This window comes from Leguminivora glycinivorella, chromosome 14 (assembly GCF_023078275.1).
Source record: "Leguminivora glycinivorella isolate SPB_JAAS2020 chromosome 14, LegGlyc_1.1, whole genome shotgun sequence".
Lineage (NCBI taxonomy): Eukaryota > Metazoa > Arthropoda > Insecta > Lepidoptera > Tortricidae > Leguminivora > Leguminivora glycinivorella.
The window spans coordinates 14236114-14255319 of record NC_062984.1 but is presented as its reverse complement, the minus strand read 5'-3'; the positions used below and the strand labels follow the sequence as shown (position 1 = coordinate 14255319).

The 19206-nt window shown below is 37.4% G+C and overlaps 1 protein-coding gene across 2 annotated transcripts in view; it reads left to right on the top strand.

Moving 5' to 3' along the window:
- Positions 1-18817, top strand: part of LOC125233192 — a 38745-nt gene extending 19928 nt beyond the window's left edge. For both annotated transcript variants that reach the window (XM_048139092.1, XM_048139091.1), the window contains 5 exons: positions 2693-2872; positions 14437-14511; positions 15383-15520; positions 16017-16113; positions 16606-18817. In XM_048139092.1, the coding sequence (XP_047995049.1) occupies positions 2693-2872; positions 14437-14511; positions 15383-15520; positions 16017-16113; positions 16606-16759 (644 nt within the window). In that variant the 3' untranslated portion in view covers positions 16760-18817. The remainder of the gene's footprint in view (positions 1-2692; positions 2873-14436; positions 14512-15382; positions 15521-16016; positions 16114-16605) is intronic.
- The last annotated feature ends 389 nt before the right edge of the window (positions 18818-19206 follow it).

Genomic DNA, 19206 nt, shown 5'->3' with positions numbered 1-19206 from the left:
AACTGAATGAAATAAATGAAAACATGAATAGGGGTTTACCAAAATCGTTTTTTTTTTTGATAAAATTAATATTTTCGAAAATAATCGCTCCTGAAGTAACCTCCCCGGGGCCCCCTGTCAATTTTGAACCATATGTTTGATCTAGATAGGTTGAATAGTTTTTGAAAAAAATACGGGAAACTACGGAAGCCTACACTGAGCGTGGCCCGACACGCTCTTGGCCGGTTTTTAGGGTTCCGTAGTCAAATAGGAACCCTTATAGTTTCGCCATGTCTGTCTGTCCGTCCGTCCGTCCGTCCGTCCGTCCGTCCGTCCGTCCGTCCGCGGATAATCTCAGTAACCGTTAGCACTAGAAAGCTGAAATTTGGTACTAATATGTATATCAATCACGCCAACAAAGTGCAAAAATAAAAAATGGAAAAAAATGTTTTATTAGGGTACCCCCCCTACATGTAAAGTGGGGGCTGATATTTTTTTTTTATTCCAACCCCAACGTGTGATATATTGTTGGATAGGTATTTAAAAATGAATAAGGGTTTACTAAGACCGTTTTTTGATAATATTAATATTTTCGGAAATAATCGCTCCTAAAAGAAAAAAAGTGCGTCCCCACCATATGTTTAAAAAATATGAAAAAAATCACAAAAGTAGAACTTTATAAAGACTTGCTAGGAAAATTATTTTGAACTTGACAGGTTTCGTAGTTTTTGAGAAAAATACGGAAAACTACGGAACCCTACACTGAGCGTGACCCGACACGCTCTTGGCCGGTTTTCTTTTCTTACGCCGTGTCTTGCGTGGGCGACGGTCGCGCGACCGTCGCCGTCGCGTCTCATCGCATCGTCTACTTCCATATCGATAAGGTTTGATTTCGTATGCGTCGCATCGCCGTCGCGCGACCATCGCGCGACCGTCGCCCTCGCAAGCCACGGCGTTAGACTTAGTGTGTTTAAATTAAATGGAGTTATAAATATGTCTTTGCTATAACCAAATATTAGGATTTTTCTAAAGCGTCAAAATCTCGTGGTTAGAGCTGAGATGACACGTCGCCACACTACGGGGTTACGAAGCATGCCCGGTAAGTTTATTTTTAATTACGGACGTGTGGCATTGGGGTCGCTGCCCGTCGGGCTATTTGCGTGTTGCGTATGCGTACGTATTGTGGTGTTCTGAAATGTTGAAAAAGGGCTATGAAACGTTTAGGTTAGGTATTTTATAGTTTTACGTCATTGCGACAGTAAAACCGACTTTTTTTATGTAAGTATTTAAAAAATGGATAACAGTGGCGGCTGGTGAAAACTTCTGCTAGGCAACAATGAGCAAAAAGAAACCTACCTTACCATTAGGTACTTTACTACTAATCAATTTTAGGCAAGCCGGTGGGAATCTGCTTGTATGGATCAGCCGCTGCTGGTGTATAACCAAGCGTCTTTTTTTTTTAATTTGTTTTATTGGGCACTACTACTTCGGTGATTTTTAATGCCGATATTGATCACTCTTTGCAGCTCATTAACATTATGCCTGTCTCGTTCTAAGCAAGCACGATTGTAATGTACGAGCTATAGTGAATCGGAAAAAAGTATTAGTGTGTTTCTGTGTCAATATTTAAATAGAGATTTTATTGATGTATTAAAAATATTATTTTATTACCATAAAATATCCATATAATGGACACCTAATTTAAGCTGTAATGTAAGAAGGATTTCATATTTTTAAATAAGTTTTTATTAGGTCCTGAGACCTAAGTAAACTGCCGTAATTATAGCCTTATTGACAATCTTAATATTCTTTGTTGCAATACCGAAGTGTTTCCAAAGATCAGTTGTTATTCAAAATTCGAGCAAAACGCGATGTTCTCATATCAGATTCCGCAAATTGCAGCAGTAACGAGCCGTGGTAATTGGTGCGACGTCTCATATTATAATTTATACTCGCGACGACTCATATTAGTTAATACCTATTTGCAAATACCAACTGTCTGGAGATGCGCCAGAAGGAATCATTAACAAACGCAACGACATTGTTTTCGAATAGATACCCATCATTAAAGGGGCACTTTGAAAAATACATGTACATAATTTCAGGGACACATGCACTGAGCTGCAGCTTCGAACCCTTTTTAGGCATTCGGTGGCGTGCGATACTTTTATTTTTTGAAGCCATCAAAAAAGTGTCTGTTCATATCAACAGACTTATTTTATTTGTTACCTATTTAAATTTATAAAATGGCCGACGTAATGTCACGACATATATGTACCCTGCACGGCTAGCATAGGGATTATATCGCTGCAACATAGACTGCCGGTCATAAAATCCTGACCAGAAATATATGAATATTATCAGGAGGGCGCCGTTATTCTGATGTATGGGATGACAGTTCACTATAGCCACCTGGATCCCAGCGAAATTTTTGTGCTTTTGTATTTAGAACTTTCTTTTATTCTTGTAAAAATTCAAACCTCATGTACTCGTACGAGCACCAGGATCCAGGAGGATAGTATGAAGAAAATTGTTCTAATGAAATTTCGCAACATGGCGCGTAGTCATATATTTCAGGTCAGGTTTTAAATGTGTCATTAATACTATTAGAAAAGAGACGTCGTAGTAAGATACTGTCGCACCAATCATGCTGGCATTATAAATGCAAATAAAATAACACCCATTCGGCCAGTAAACAGTACTTTTGTTTCAGGTATCCACTTCATCGCAAATAATGGGTCGAGGTACTTCCTCTGGAGTGACTCAGGCGTGTGGGAGATCTGTCGACACGAGTTCTGGTCCAACGCCACGAAGGCCACCATCAGACTCAATGCGACCGTGGACACGTACGACTGTCCGGTCGTCGGGACTGTTCCCGGTTTATGTTATAAAAGTAAGTGCTGGCAGGCAATCATGGTCGCGCGATAAATGATATAACATCGGGCCGTCCCTTTCGCACTATTCATAAGTGCGATAGGGACGGCCTGATGTTTTATTGTTTATCGCCCGACCATCTTTCGGTGTTACGCGTTTTTCGTCCGTGGCCCACAAATGGTTTCGCCGGAAGATCAGCTGCTGATGCTGAGGTGGGACCATTTTGTGGTAAACTATTTTATTGGTACTGTTTCTCTTTTCTTTCGGGGGTTAAAGAGCATGCTTTTTAACCCCCGACGCAAAAACGACGGGGTGTTATAGGTTTTGTGTGTGTGTGTCCGTCTGTAGCATCGTAATAAATAGCGGATGAAGCGACTTTAGATATAGTTTTTTTTTGTTTGAAAGCTGAATTAGTCGGGAGTGTTCTTCGTCATGCTTCATGAAATTCGGTCCACTATGTCACGGTCGGGGTTTTTACAAAATTCCAATTTTGTGGTTAGGTTATTATGAGACAATATTTATCGTTTACTTAGGTATTAACTAGTGTGTTTCATCAGATGACAATCTCTAGTCTCTTGGTCTTGTATCACGAGTTGGTTTATTTATTCCCTTGTCAACCGTGGCATTGAAACTAGAGCAGTTTCATGTGCTCTGTCTACCCTTTTTGGGAATATGGGCACGAGTTTATAAATTCTATTACAAAAATAAAAGTTCTTACTTAAACTCAAGCGAGAGCTTAACCGGCAATGAACGAGTTATTTTTAAATAAATAGGACCGGAAAATATACCTGCACTGCGTCTTGAAAACCTCTGACCTTAAGCGTAGGTACCTAGCAACGTTTTACGCTTGATGAAAACGTGTGAAGACATCGCGATAAAACGAGAAGATGACGAGTAAGCGTCTAACGATAACGTGACATTACAGTGATGAAGGCTCTAGATATAGGTATCAATATCTTCAGTTTGCGGGGTAGATACCGGCGATGGCTGTGACTCAACCCAGTAAAGTTCTACCTACTCAAGCTTATTATAATAATCGCTTTATGGCCGGTTACATCAAACCCTCTGTCACCGTTAAAGCAAACGCAAAGTTTGATTGTATGGTAAGTTCCATACGTCTGCTGCGTGACGATGATGTGTCTGTCAAATTTGGTTGATGCTACTGGCCCTTAGTGAGCAGATTGATCTGTGATACGAGTCATACGGTTTCACTTATAGTTGTATACGAGTTTAGGTGGAGTCAAACAATATCTCACCTCTATACGTTGTCGCTCCAACTGACATTGCTTGACGCTTGTACCAATCTGTTATAGATGATACTTTATTACAATTTGACATCAGAAAACATACTGTATGCTATGTATAGTATGTATATTCGTACGTTAACATGTACATATAAAATAACACGACTGAATTGAATGTTTGCGATTTTTGACAATGTGCATCACTTGCCTTGTCGCGCGCGAGTCCATACATCAAGCGCGACTTCAAGTATGGACTCGCGCGCGAGTCGCAACAAGGCAAGTTGTGCTAGAAGGTCTGGTTGACGTAACTGGAGACTGAAGAGTTGGCAACTTTCTTGCACAGCGTTTACACTGATTAAATACCACCAGCATGCTTGGTACAGTGGCCTGTGACATAAACCCTCGATTCAAAATAAATTTCCGCGAAATAGTTGGTAAATTTGCGCCCGTTTTACTTTTCTCGTCTCAGTTCGTAAAACATGTTGGTTTATTTTTCTCACTCCGCCTTCTGTTTTAGCTCATTTGGCGTGTCCATTACTACCCGCTGGTTTACTTTGTTATCAGATCTATTTCTGCGAAGCTGGAAAGAAATCGTTAGGTATTTAGCAACCAGCTAATAAATAGTGTAGTTTACTTTGCACGTAATTCGGTAGGGTTAAGTGTGCACCTCATGTTTACGGAGTGAGAAGTTCATAAACTAAACATGCTTGTAGTAAGATATTTGTAGCTTAGTATTTTTAGACGGCAATAATAGCTTCAAAGACTTGAACTGGAACTGAATAACAATTTCACGGAAATAAGTTATGTATAAGCAACATATATTATGTCATTTCTGTTACCTACTTTTATTTCAGCTTCCAAACAATTTTTACTTAAAATTAAAAATATGGATATTTGACTTTTTGACAGCTCTTTTAGACATTAGGTAAAACATATTATTACTAATAATTTGAATACAATCATAATCACCAACTTATTTTAAATAGCTTTTTGAAGAAATAACAGATTGGTCGCATATGAAACAAGTTTAATTTAAGGTATTAACTACTTTTATACATAAACTTACACCTATATTATTAAAAGGGGTAGGCAGAGCACAAGACACTGCTCATGTTTCAGTGCCACACTTAGAAATTAAGGGGTTGAAATGAAAGAAAAACCAAATTGTGATATTGCAGTGATAGCCTGACAAGTTATCAATTGCCCACACCAACATTATTAATTACGTCTTCGGCCCACTAAATACTATTACTTTCTTCAGATCTTGTCTATCATTTGTCAAGTCACGTTCGTTACTAAGAAGTTACTTTTTAAACGTCGTTTTAAATAGATTGGCTTCACAATGGATTTCACGTTGCTGCTGACAAACTTGCAAATACCAAAATAATGAACTACCTACGTCAATTTGGCATCGTAGGTAATACTTATCGAGAGGAATGCTATGCATATGCCAATACTCAACATTACCTATACTTTTCACTTGCTAGAAAATATGTATCCTATTCTGAGTCAACGATGTTTTGAATATTTAGATGAGTGAAAGGACATTTTATAATAATGACTCTTTACGGCTAAAATGCAACAAAATTAGAGGGTGTTATAATGAGAGATTCAATAATAGGTATATATGTAAAGATGTATCAAATACAATAACAATACTCTTTCATTATTGACATTCATTAATTATTCCAAAAATAAATTGAAAATATTATAAGTAATAACGAGGATTATTACACCAAATTTTAGGATTATTGTAGAAAAAATATATCACGTGCCAGATAATTCCACGTTTAAATGGTAACTAGATTTCTAACTGCAAAAATATACCAGAGACTCAGTGACGATTGCGTGTTTATGTCAATCGTTAATTCAACGCCTACATTTCTAGTTTATGACCGGACTTTATTTGCGTTTCATTCGGACATCGTAATATTCAGTTTCAGCATCACTAACTTAACGCATCCCATATAACCATAATCGGTCGCCGTTCCTACGCAAATCCTCCTATTTTGTATACACACAGGTCTTCGGGTCGACGTTTAGTCGCGGCGACCCAAATGGGGACGATTGGTAACAGGCACAAATGGTCACAGAAGTGACAGAAGTGTGCACTACGCGTGCACACATTGTTACCGTTTGGCGACTACTTTCCCAAAATCATTCGTTCATTTCATTCTTTTCAAATGGCGACTGTCAGAGACGTCAAAGTAAAAAAGAAATAAAATCATTTGACATTAAAATGTAATGGCGTAAGAATTTGTTAAAGATAAAATATTGTTTGCATTTGTTATATAATGTGGGCTAATTACCATGGCCAATTAAATTGCTCGAGTGATTTCATAAAATAAGTCTAAATTTATCAACGCGCCATCAATTTACCTCAGTTTAACCAGTAATAATATTATTGACTACTCGGTGTTTGCGTGTTATGTATATTGATTGGTGAAGTTTTAGTGCTCCGGTGCATATACTATACTGAAATAATAAAAATAATGCCTAGAAAACCAATAAAGTTGTTAAAATATGGATTAAGACGGTAATATTCCATGTAAAAAACAGTCGCCAAACGGTCACCAAACGGTCGACAAACGGTCGCAAAATGGTCGCAGCGTACACGCGTGACCGAAAGCAGTGAATATTTATTATATTTTCAAAATGGCTACATGTATTATTTTTTTCCAGGTATCCTCAAACTTTATAAACAATTAAATATGCCGTCGTACTCAGTTGCCCTCACTAAAGAAGATTAAAAAAAAATTGTAACGTGCGTACCGAGCTGCTGGGTTGTAAAGGATCGGGGATCATATTATTATGGTCTTCTATAGAGCAACTAGTATTTTGCGGCATTTCACAACTGACACTTGTTGAAGTAGTCGTCATTAATATTACTATCAACATTAATTTCAGCGATCTGTACTTCTTAAGTCAAGATTTTTGTATAGATAAGTGTCTACAAATTTGTAATGTTAAAGAGACGTAAATAACACGTAGTAGAGTAAATAATGTGTTTTTTTTGTAACCCAAACAAAATACTTGTAGATACGAGTGCGGAAAAGAGGAAAATCGATACGAGTAGCGATAAAGTAGGGCATAGCGAATGATATTCCGCTTTGTGTGGTACAGCACAGCGGATATCGTCTCGCTCGAATCTAGAGCAGAGCCCAACTGGGGAAGTACCTCCGCCTTACAGAAGACCGCAGCCAAATAGCACTAGACCCTACTCATAGTGTTGTGTTCCTGCCGGTGAGTAAGGCTGCCAGAGCTCAACGAGGGTGCGGTGTGCTGATGACGGGAGGACTTACGGAACTAACTTGTTCCGTCTATTGTCCTTTGAGTCGTCGGCAACCCGAACCCTCCTTGGAACTTGTACACTCCTTTTTGCTGTGTACTTAACACAGCAAAGGGGAGTGTACAAGTTTCTAATGGGGTGGCAACGCGCATGTGACACTGTTTGAGTTGCAGGCGTCCATAGGTTACGGTGACCGCTTTACATCAGGCGGACCGTATACTTGTTTGCCACCGACGTAGTATAAAAAAAAATTAATACACGAACGAAGGGAGTGTTTTACTTCGACACGAGTTGTGAATGTCCTTTTCGCACGTGTATCGTACGACGATTTTCAGTACCTAAATCTAAGCTAAGAGTTTCGACCAGACAAGAAATGAATCATTGCTTGATTTGCTCGCACTACTGCGTTAGAAAAAGCAGCATCTGTACTGAAAAAAAACTATCATTGCGCAACAGAAATTCTATTAATATCACAGTAAATACTCTATTTCATTTGATTCCTACTTTTATTGTGTAAAGCAACACTACACTTCATTTTTATCAATAAGAATTAAACATTATATATTTAATACATTAAGTAACTATAAAGTGCTTATCTATTTGTATTATCATTCTGCACTTTTCTTAACTTTCCCACATTTCTATAAAATGTCGGAGAGTGCTTAAATGGTCGTCGTCGTTTATTATTATTTAATTCGCTCATATTTAAATGATTCAAAGCAACCAATCCACAACTTCACAAGACAGTTTGAGAAACCTTCGTATTTCAGATTGTCATTTGCGGATACAGTGGTTTAGGAGCAGTTCGGTAATCAGACCTACACATGTGTGTACAAATTCTGTCAATGTCACTGTCAGAAACCGTTCTGACAGTGACAATGACAGCCACAAATTCGTCCACATGTTGTTACCGTTATGTGTGCAAACGTCGACTAATAAAGTGTCGTTAAAAGTCATTCTGACAGTGACATTGACAGCCACAAATTCGTACACATTTTGTTACCGTAACGAGTGCACACGACGACTACATTTTGTTATTGTATCAATACGGTCGCATTGTTTGCACGACGTTACCACGCGTTATGTCACATTTAACAGTTAGTTACTGATTTGAAGATTTTGCGACTGAAATGGTTGTATGGGATAACTTTTCTTTAATTTGTAAAGAATAAAAGTATAACCACAGTATAATAAAGAGTACTATCCTACATATGGCCACTCCCGCCCCTTGGGTTGCAAAAAAACGGTTTTTTTTCTGGCTTGAAAAAAAAAACATGAAAAAAAAACCGTGAAAAAAAACAGTTTTTTTTCTGGAGTATGTTTTTTTTCTAAAGTACGAAATCTCAAAATTTGAAAGCAGTTAATACTTTTATACGGTTTTTTTAGACTTAATGTTAACTATTAAACGAATTTAATCAAATAACTTTAATTTCTGGTCTTATAAAAGTAACATTTACGAAATCTGTAGTTGGTAGTTATCACTTTTTACTGTTGGCAACACCACCGCCTCTCCACGCTACACGCTGCATCGGGGATTCCCCAATAAACGTTTGTATACTGAATGTTAATTGAATTAAAATTTACGTTATTGTTATTGAAACACGTTACAACTCACGAAAAACCGTTATTGTCGTATTATTTGTTCATCTGAAAAAAACCATATTTAGAAAAAAAACCAAGGTGCTCGGTTTTTTTTCATGTTTTTTTTCACAATTTTGAAAAAAAAATCATTTGGTTTTCTTTCTATTTACAACCCTACCCGCCCCCCACTGAAAGTGCCGCCTACCCCCTCTCGGTTACCTCACAGTTACCGCCTGTCAAAAACGCAACCAGTCGACCTGTCATATTTCACTCATACAAGCATAGTACGCGTTCACTTACACGAGCTTAGACTGCGTGCTATGAACGCGTCTCTTTCGTATATTTGATCGCCAGTGTCCGAGGTGTGGTATAACCAAATAATTAATATCGTAAATATACATTAGAAGTGAATAAGGTATACCATATGAACTGGCGTCTTTAAGAGAAGGAACTCGCTCTAAACAATGAGGAGGCACCCTCAAAGGTTATGACAAATGGGGCCACTACACTAATAGGTAGTCCATTGCACTTGCATTGCACACTTGCACAGGTATAGAATTTCATACGTGAGAGCGAGAAGATGATATGTTTTTTCTCTCTCTCACGTATGAATGACAATGACATGCCTAGACACCTGCACAGGCGCCGCCTGGCGGGATAAAATGTAAGTGTGCCTCCTCATTGATAATGAAATATACCTACCATGAAGGTATTCTCTTTATTTGGTAACCCTGACCCTAAAAGTAAAGCGTTGTGAATCAGTCATTCCAGTAGGCCTAACACATGATTGCCGCGAGAGTGTCGCCGCGAGAAAAATCACACGTTTTGTCAAAGATCACACGGGCTGTCAACCGTCAAATCCATATAAAATGGTGGGTTAACCTCGGGTTGGTGGTGCAAGTGACCCTTAATGACATAAAGACGGTTAGTATATCTCGCGGCGACATAGGACTCTAGATACGACATACTCTGAAATTCCATAAAACCTGTGCAATCATGAGCTGACCCTACAGTTGTATTTTACAGGCGATAATATGCGAGTGTCGCAATGTCTGTGGACAGTGAGTACATTATTCATGAAAGGGCTGTACTGCTACTGAGTGCTAGTTACACGCCATCGGCGTTGTTCCTGCGTCCCGCCGGGAGCCCATTTACGACAAACACGACATTTACAATGTTTTCCTTTCAAGCGTCGTGCTTAAATTGTATTTTCTGCGAAGTTGTAAGCGTTTAAGGGAGACCGAGGCGAGTGAATCACTAATAAAAAACGGGTCGGCTGACATTTTGTGATGATGTGAGCACTAAAATTTCACGCATACCTACCTACATAATACAGATTGTACTTATCTGTATGGGTCTATATAATTATACCAAATTAAACTTTTATGGGAACTACTTGCCAACGGTCAATTGGCGTGCAATCGGCACGCAGTTCCAATACTAGTTGCAGTTCATCGGTCAATTGTAAGAAATTTTTACTCTGGTTGGATTATTCCTGTGATCCAATTCTCCTCGGTCTACCCTAAATACTTTTGCCGCCGTTCTGGTTGCTTGTTTATTTAATACATTGTTTAGGTTGTATTTTAACAATGTTGTGATATTTTCCTAGCAATATTCTATAATAGTTTGCTGCACTGCAGAAACTGTTCAGGTTTTATGGAATCGTAATACTAAATCATAGAATTATGTGGGCTTGGTGGCTAAATAAACTTGCCTGAAGTAATTTTGAAAGCTAAAATATCACAGTAATATACCTACTCAAGACCGAGATTTTTTAATCCAATCATAAAATAATCGTAGTTATAAAAATAATGTACAAAATTAAATTCTGGATCTATATACTTTACTGCCACAGCTAAATGAAACATGGATTTTATTTTATTACTATAAGAGAGGAAACTATCACACCTGTATTAATTAATGCTATTGATAATTAGGCAATGTAAACGTCGTTGTAAGAAAAAACTTTCTTCTTTTAACGAATTTGTTTCATGAAATACCTAGGACAGATAAAGAAAGCATGTAGGTATTTTTGATCTGATGATAGACAAATAGCCTAGCACACAACAGAAAATTTCGTATCTCAGCCGAGCGAAATCTGCTAAATTTTCACAAAAAGTAAACACACTGTCGAGCGCGGCCCACACAATGTAAATTATAGTCACCGACAAAAATACCACATTGGTTCTTTCAAGTCGCCACCGCGTTTCTACAGCTATCTACGAGGCGTTACGTGGTGTAAACAAATAAACAATGCGGCACAGCCGGCCGACCGAACTGACAACCGTTGACGCTACGTGGCGACCGAAACACAGTCTGGTTCTGTCTCGCCACTAAAAAGAGCGACAGAGTGAGGCTACGATACGATTGAGAAGAGGAAGCTTCTGTGACGTTGGCTAAGTACTGTGTTCGTGGCCGCTACAGAGGGCCTACCACGAACCACGTCCGAAGTCTTCCCTCTCTATCACACTAGTGTATTCATACGAGTGTGACAGAACAACACGTCGAACGTGTTCCGTGGTAGGCCCTCAGAAAGGACGCCAACTGAGATGGCTATTAGCTGCCAGCATCAATCAGACGGACCGATATGATACATAAATCACGTAGGCAAGCGTAGTCTGTGATGTAGCGAGTTGCAAAAAAAGTAAACGACCGTGTTGAAACTGTTGAGTAATCAACTAAGAATAGAAGTGTTCTAACAAAAATAATAAAAACTAAAAAGGATATTGCTGTCTCAAATTTTGGTCCAAAGTTACTACTTATTCTATACGGCACAGTCATTAAATATCTAAGCACAAAAGCTCAAAAATAAAATGTTACTTTATTTTAAGGTGTATTTTTTCAGCCAGTCTATTTAAAAAAAAGTCTTACTAACAATAGTATTGAGTCCTTAAATAGAACATAATGAAGCTGGGTCCCTCTTACCTCGATAATTATCCAATTAAATATAATCTCATTAGCGTCCCCTGATACTCGCAGCGCTTTAGAATAATGTCGAGGATATAGATGATTAAATTGATTATACGGATAATATCAATTAAACTTTAGATTTTATGACAGTCTAGTATTTTATGACAGATATTTTATGATAAGTGGAAAATAAATAAAACTACATATCATAACGTTTGATAAGAGTACACTACGATACAAATGCGGAAAAAGGAAAATTCGAAACGAGTACGTGGTTGTAAATTGTTTTAAATCGACACAAGCTACGAATTCCCTTTACGCACAATGCACAATATGCACATGTACCGTACGGCGTTTTAAAGTAGGTACATAATATGTATAAGTATTACGGCCCTTTAAAGTTTCGATTAAACTTTACAAGTAAAGCGCTGCGATCGCGTTACCAACTTCCTTCATACGAAGCCAATACATTTTACTAATGTATTATAAGTATTGTACTCTCTTTGATTATAAAAAAAAACTTAAGTGGTTTTATTTGGGAATCCTTAATATCAACTTAAAATATAATTTGTTTTGACATAAATAGCTTATTACATCCGTAAAATATGCCATGACAGAACGAGTTAGCGTTGAAATTACTATTAATTCAAGGCTACTATTTCTTGCAAGTTTTGCCAACATGTTTTGGCAGCCGTGCCGTGTATATTATATATCGCTCGTACGTGAAAAGAATCCACATCTCACAGTGACAGTACAGTAAAAAGACTGGGCACTTATAGAGACTGCTGTTGATACGGCCTCATCGGCTCAACATTCAGAGAAAACAGCGTATACTATATGAAGAATACCAAGTGTTGCTAAATTTAATATATCTATGCAGGTCGTTGTGCGGATAAAAGCCAAGTACAAAACAGCAAACAACGTTCATATAATCTGTTTCCCGAAGGGGTAGGCGGAGACCATGGATTTCCACATGCTACGATCCTGACATACCTCTTTGGCTTATTTCTCTTTCATATCATTCCTCATCAGGATACCTACACGCTCGCTGGTTTTGGATGCTTCTGGCTTCGCCTTTTTCAGAATTTCCACGATTTGATCGGAAAAAGTCCGCCAAATAAAACTATAATATTACGAACCTGTTAGAACAAACCTCGCTATATTCAAATATTACCAAATAATTTTGTAGGAAGGTTACTGGCAGTCTTTACTTCTATTATTATCTAGTCTCTAACAATCCCCAAAAGGCTTTATACGACGAGAAATTTCTGAAATTCCTGACAGTCACAAAAGTTTCTTTCCCGTCCCCAATGAGGGAAATGGGCCTAACGTCGGAAAATGATTCCAATAATGTGAAAAAAATGTGGCTCCACCAAATAAAATACACTAAAAAGACTATTACTTCTAGAGAATCATGATAATATTGATCTTGTCGTAAATAAAGAAAACAATGCTAGTCTCGACTTACCCCGCCACCTGACCTTAGTACTGAAAAGTCAATGGTCTAAGGTTTTATTGCTTTTCCCGCATATCTCTCCGAGAATTTAGCAAATGATTGGTAAATTACGCTGCCTGGTGCCGCATTCACTCGGTTTCTTAAAAGTGCTGTGTTTAAGTTATGTATATTGTATTTTCGTGAGCGATCCAACGATGCAACGTATTATATCTATGAAAAGTTTTATGTTATTCATTCTACAGATAAAGTTATATATATCCTGGTGCCGTAGCCGAATGGTATTTCTCCGACGCGAAACGAAAACAAAACGCCGCGAAAGCTAGTCTGGCTCTGTCGCGCCAATAGGCAAGAGCAATAAAGATAGATATCTACGAGCGTTTCGTTTCGTGAGCGTTGGTGTCATTCGGCTACGCACACTGAATAGAACGTTGTCAAAGAGCGGTGTTTGCTCCATGTATATGCGATAAAGCCCCAAGTTCCCCAGGAGCTGCTCAAATGTTCCGGTGTGTAAGGGTTATACGCTTCCGCACAACTTCGTATCCATTTCACTAGCAAAGTAGACTAAGTACTGGACTGGCGGGAAATAGCTAACCTGCTAAAGATAGCTTATAGATTTTACAAATATCCTATTTTCTTTTAATATATTGAAATAGGCACGAAACGGATCCTTGGAAAAAATATGAAATATTTATTTCAATAAAAATAATAAAATTTTCCAAGACAAAATTGTACACAACCTCTCCACAGTATGAGTATATTCTATTCAAAAGCACAGGTTTCAATTTAATTTTAACGAACATTCAATTATCTTGGAATTCTCCCAATTAAATATCATAAAATTAATTTACAAAAATATCTTGTGACTAATATAGATGATGTATAGATGATGATTGAATGTTCGTTACAACTATGTTTGCATGCATTGTATTATGTTTTATCAGCAAATAAACATTTGATTGATTGATTGATTAATTGATTGATTGATTGAATGAAAATTATTAAATTAGTAAATTACGAATAGACAAGCAGACAGTCCGTCTCATTAGGTCTACATTATCAACAGAGTATAAACCTGTAAAATTAAAGTTCTGATTTCTTTTCAGTTTGTACAAACTACTTGGCCCCGCCGCTGGCAGATTTAAAATTGCGTGATCCGGCTTTCCATACTGAAATGCCAAGTAAGTTTTCTTTTTCATTTTCTTGGACATAAGATCTTAATAATATGTAGAAACAAAAATCAAAATAATGTAAAGATTCTAATCTAAGATTAATTAACAGTTTACTATACCTTTGATTTCCTTTACTGGCATGTTTTGAACATCATTGTCTAGACAGAGTTAAGACGCTACAGGAGCAAAAATGCTAAAATGGAAAGGAGCCCCCCTTTTAATTTGGGAATTTCAGTTTAATATATTAGTGTTATAAACTAGATTTATTGAAAAAAAATCCATTCAGAACAACTCAGTTAAAAGATATTGCGAAAAAATCTTTAAAATTGAGCTTCCGCTCTCGACTGTTTCCTTCTATAAAACTTAATTAATCGTGACGAAATTTGAGAATCGGAATAACAATGAAATAATCTGTGTTGGACCCTTTAGCTTTTTTGCCTATTTGTTACCAATTTTGAATGCCACACCTTTTTTTGCGCTATCAATAAGACCGTTTGTGGAAATTTTTGATGGGCTCTGGCATCTTTTAAAATAGGAATATCAAAAAATCAAAACGGTCCGACACCGATAAAAATAATTATAAGCTGTGTTGATAAAATCATTGTTCTATCTTCAAAAACCAGCGAGGAAATAGTCGAGAGCGTTTGTATGGAGAATTGACCCCTCCTGTATCGTCTTAAGGCCTTGGTCTTTCTGACTTGTCGCCCCCGGATTTGTATAGTGTGTTTACAAATGTTTAAAAGTGGTCCTTCACGCCCGTCGTGTGTTCGCTGCAGATAAGAGCGACCACTTCCGAACATTGTCAAACATGCTGTTGCGTTAGAATTACTCGCGGCCGAGTTGGGATTAGGTCTTAATGTTCCTATTCATCTTGATGCAGGCTTGGTGCGGACGATGACGTCATTCGGAATCATCGGCCTCTTCGTGATGGCGATGGGATGCGGTTTCTCCGTCTACACGTTCAGGAATCCTCGGTATATGTTCAAGAGACTCGCTGCTGGCATTCATTTTATAAGTAGTAAGTTTAATGCTTTTAACTTTTTTGTACCTAATTCTGAAAAAAATCTCTCTGACAATTTTTTTTTGTGGAACTGAAGTAAACCAATAAATACCTCTTAAGACTAGTATGAGTAAAATGTGCATTTTTCCTATGAACAATCTCGTAATGCTGTTGAGGATGACTCGAGTTAGATCGGGCCGAAGCTTCCGGCTATAAAAGGTGACAAAGCGCTGGAGGTTACGGAAGCGCCGGTCCCGACCCGGTCTAGCGTGAATCATCCTTTAGATGACTATACTGATGATCACGGTGTTCTATATTTCAATCAAGTTCAATGTAGATTGTAGATACACGTTTCACGAATCTAGATATTGAAATACGATGATAAGATAATGTTGCGCATTGTGTACTTTGCCTAATATGACAGTGTTTACAAACTTTTATTTATCGTGCCACTTCCAAACATTCAATAAGGTTTTGATAGGCTATACTAATGAAAATAATTATATTTGTTTAGCATCCTGCACTTTCGTCGTGGTACAAGTTATGTCAACTACGGTAGATGTGCTGGAGAAAAATGTTCCTGCCATCTATCCCAAGAACGCGTACCACTAGTGAGTAATCGCTGTTTTATTATTACCTACCAATTGCTTGCAAATATTCATAGTTGTCACAGCGGACCCAAGGCTTCTATGAGCCGCGGCAAATGCCGGGATAACGCAAGGAGGATGATTATTATTGTTTCTAAATTCACTTCATATTCAACATTCCTTGAACATTTATAATGTCTTAACAGGAATCAAACTATGTAAAAATAGTTTTCCAATCAAATAACATCATATGACATTTTTATTTAATATTTAGGTATTTTTTAGATGTAAATATTTTATATTTTATTTTATTTGTCCTTATTTATTAATGTGAAGTAGGCTAATTTTATTTTAAAATCCGATATTGTGAATGGAATAAATGAATATGAATATGAACATATTCGCCACCCAAAATCTAAATGAACTATTATATTTCTATACTTCTGCCATATTGCAGAACAGTTTTTGTGAATAGAAATAGATTTAATACTTTTGTGTGTTTTGTTTTCTAAACAGCTTCCACATCAGCTTCTACCTGGCAGTGTTCGTGGTGCTTGTGAACGCTTTTGCCGCGGGGTCTTTCCTGTGGTACTCGCGTAAGAAGAAAGGAGACAAGGCGGCCACCGACGAACTGGCCATGGCTGACGAGCCCACCATCATCGGGCGATGACGAGACACTCACCCCACAGCCCGGCAACTCTCGTTGCTCAGCTTTCTTTACTTACCAGTGCTCAAAAGACCAATAGCTACAATGTAAGTCTTCCATTGTATTGCGCACCACGCGGGCTGGCACAACTTGCGTTCTCGCACAACCGCGACTCAAGTATGGACTCGCGGACGAGAAAGCATGTTGAGCTAGACCGCCTGCACGTTCACCTTTGGCCGACTTCTCTTTTGCCAGAATATACGAAAGGGTGAAAGACCTCGTGAAAGTGTCGTTCGAGTTCGTGGTCAAACGAGAAATTGACACTCGGCCAAAGAATTCCTGTAGGTGTTCATTTTCGGGGTTTCATCAACTTTCGTTCTTGTCCATTTGAAATTATCATCAATTTTACAATTTTATTTACATTCGCCATCGAATTCTAGTCTTTTTTTTTTTTTGCTATTACAATAGGTACGTAGACAAGGCCTATATCGCTCTTCTCTATTAGTACAAAAGAGAGAAACTTTCTCTATTTTGTACTATCTTAATAAGATAACTACGAATCTCTACGGAAAGTAAAACAATTGGTCTCTTTTTTACGCACCTCGATGTTTGTTTCTTAAGAATAAAAATAAGTAAAATAATTTATCACATCAAGGTACGGGTCATTTTCGAAGCGGAGATTAGTTGAGAATAATCTTACGTGATAAATAAATGAATAATTTAATATAAATATTTGTTACTTAGTGCATTGTGTTCAAAATAATACAGCTCAATATTTTTTTTGTAAATTTATTATTTTATATATTTCACAGACTGTATAACAAATCCCTAATATTTATTCTAGCGCAGTCTAGCCGCTATTTGTAATGTATGAAGAAGCAAGTACCTATTGCGAGCCTAATGTTGCTTATGCACCTATGATATGGCTTAAGGGCAAATTGTGTATTGCACTAAGCATTCGTTGTATTACTTTATGTCCGTTAAAGCTACACGTCAATACAACGACCTGATATGATAGCCTTAGCTAGCCCAAATGTTATTATTTATCCTACATCCTAGAGTGACGGACTGAGATACTTAAATTCCTAACCGCAAAGCGTTCTAATCCAGGTTCATATGCAGCTTGTTTCACAGGTTGTCTAAATAAGATCATCTACGCAAATCATTTTAATTGCTTAAAGTTAATTTCCCTCTGACTTGGGCCCGTAGTCAAGAGTACAATCGTTATTGCTTCCTGAGCAACCAATCCGGAAGACCCATTAGGAAGAAATAAGTACACTCTTGGCTGCTGAAGGAGTACAAAAACTCTATTTTATAGTTATCCGGGCAGCCTGAATAAAGAATATAATACTTCTCCGGATTCATAGAAAATTAAAATATCTATGCGTATTGTTTGCGCATTGCATTTAAAATCGCGATTTGTTTTTTTCTTCTAGTCAAGGTAGAATTGAAAGAGCTCAATGTGGCCTAAGATTATACATATTTAGATTATTTGAGGACAAAGGAACAACGGAATTTCAAAAATCAACAAAATGCCTAATGGTTGAAAAATAAACCATCAAGATAAATTTGATTCATCCCTGTGTATTTTATTCGTAAAATGTTTTATTACATACCTATTGTAAACTATACGTGATGACAGAGATTACTTTAATATTAAGATACGATTAGATCTACTGTTAAAATTGACCAAACTACTTTTAAGGGTAGATAAAGCAGATAAAACTTATTGTTTATTTATTACGGTTACTCTTTAATAGTTACTTCAACAATTTTACTAAAACTTATTTGGATTTTTACAGGACAAGCATTTTTCAACATTTTTAGCTTTTTTGTTTTCATGCAGTGCTCGACAATGACCCAGTAGATGCCACTTTCCATCTTAAGTCATTATCAATAAATGTAACAGAAGGCTATCGTTTACTGAGCATTAGCGTGTTGAACACTACTTTTATCTTAGAAGCGTTTTTAGGACTAATACAATATTCTAACTAATCAATCAATCGTCCTGGGGGCCGATTTTTGAGTCTCACTGTCACTAAAATACCGGTTGAAAACGGTGAATTGCCTATTATATTCAGTGACAATTTTCTGAATTCGAACGCCGTGAGACTCATAAATCGGCCCCCAGATTTCTGATTCTAAATGCATTGCATAAAAATGCTTGTCCCGTATGAGTCCGTAAAGTCTTTTAATAAATCCTAATACGTAAGGATAACTCGAACTCATTGACAACTCCTTATTTTTTGACAATGAGGTTTTTTCTGTTAGCTATATTTTATGTAATTTGAACTGGAATGGTTGTACACCACAACCGAAACAACTAAACTTTTTATAAGAATCAGAAGGATGCCCCGAGAACTTTAACCTAAGTAATTTGTGCAGTTCTAAGGCAAGCACGTCTTGGCTGAATACTTCGCCGTTCCCGCTATTTATTTAATTACATTCTTGTAGAACCTCCGCCTGCATAT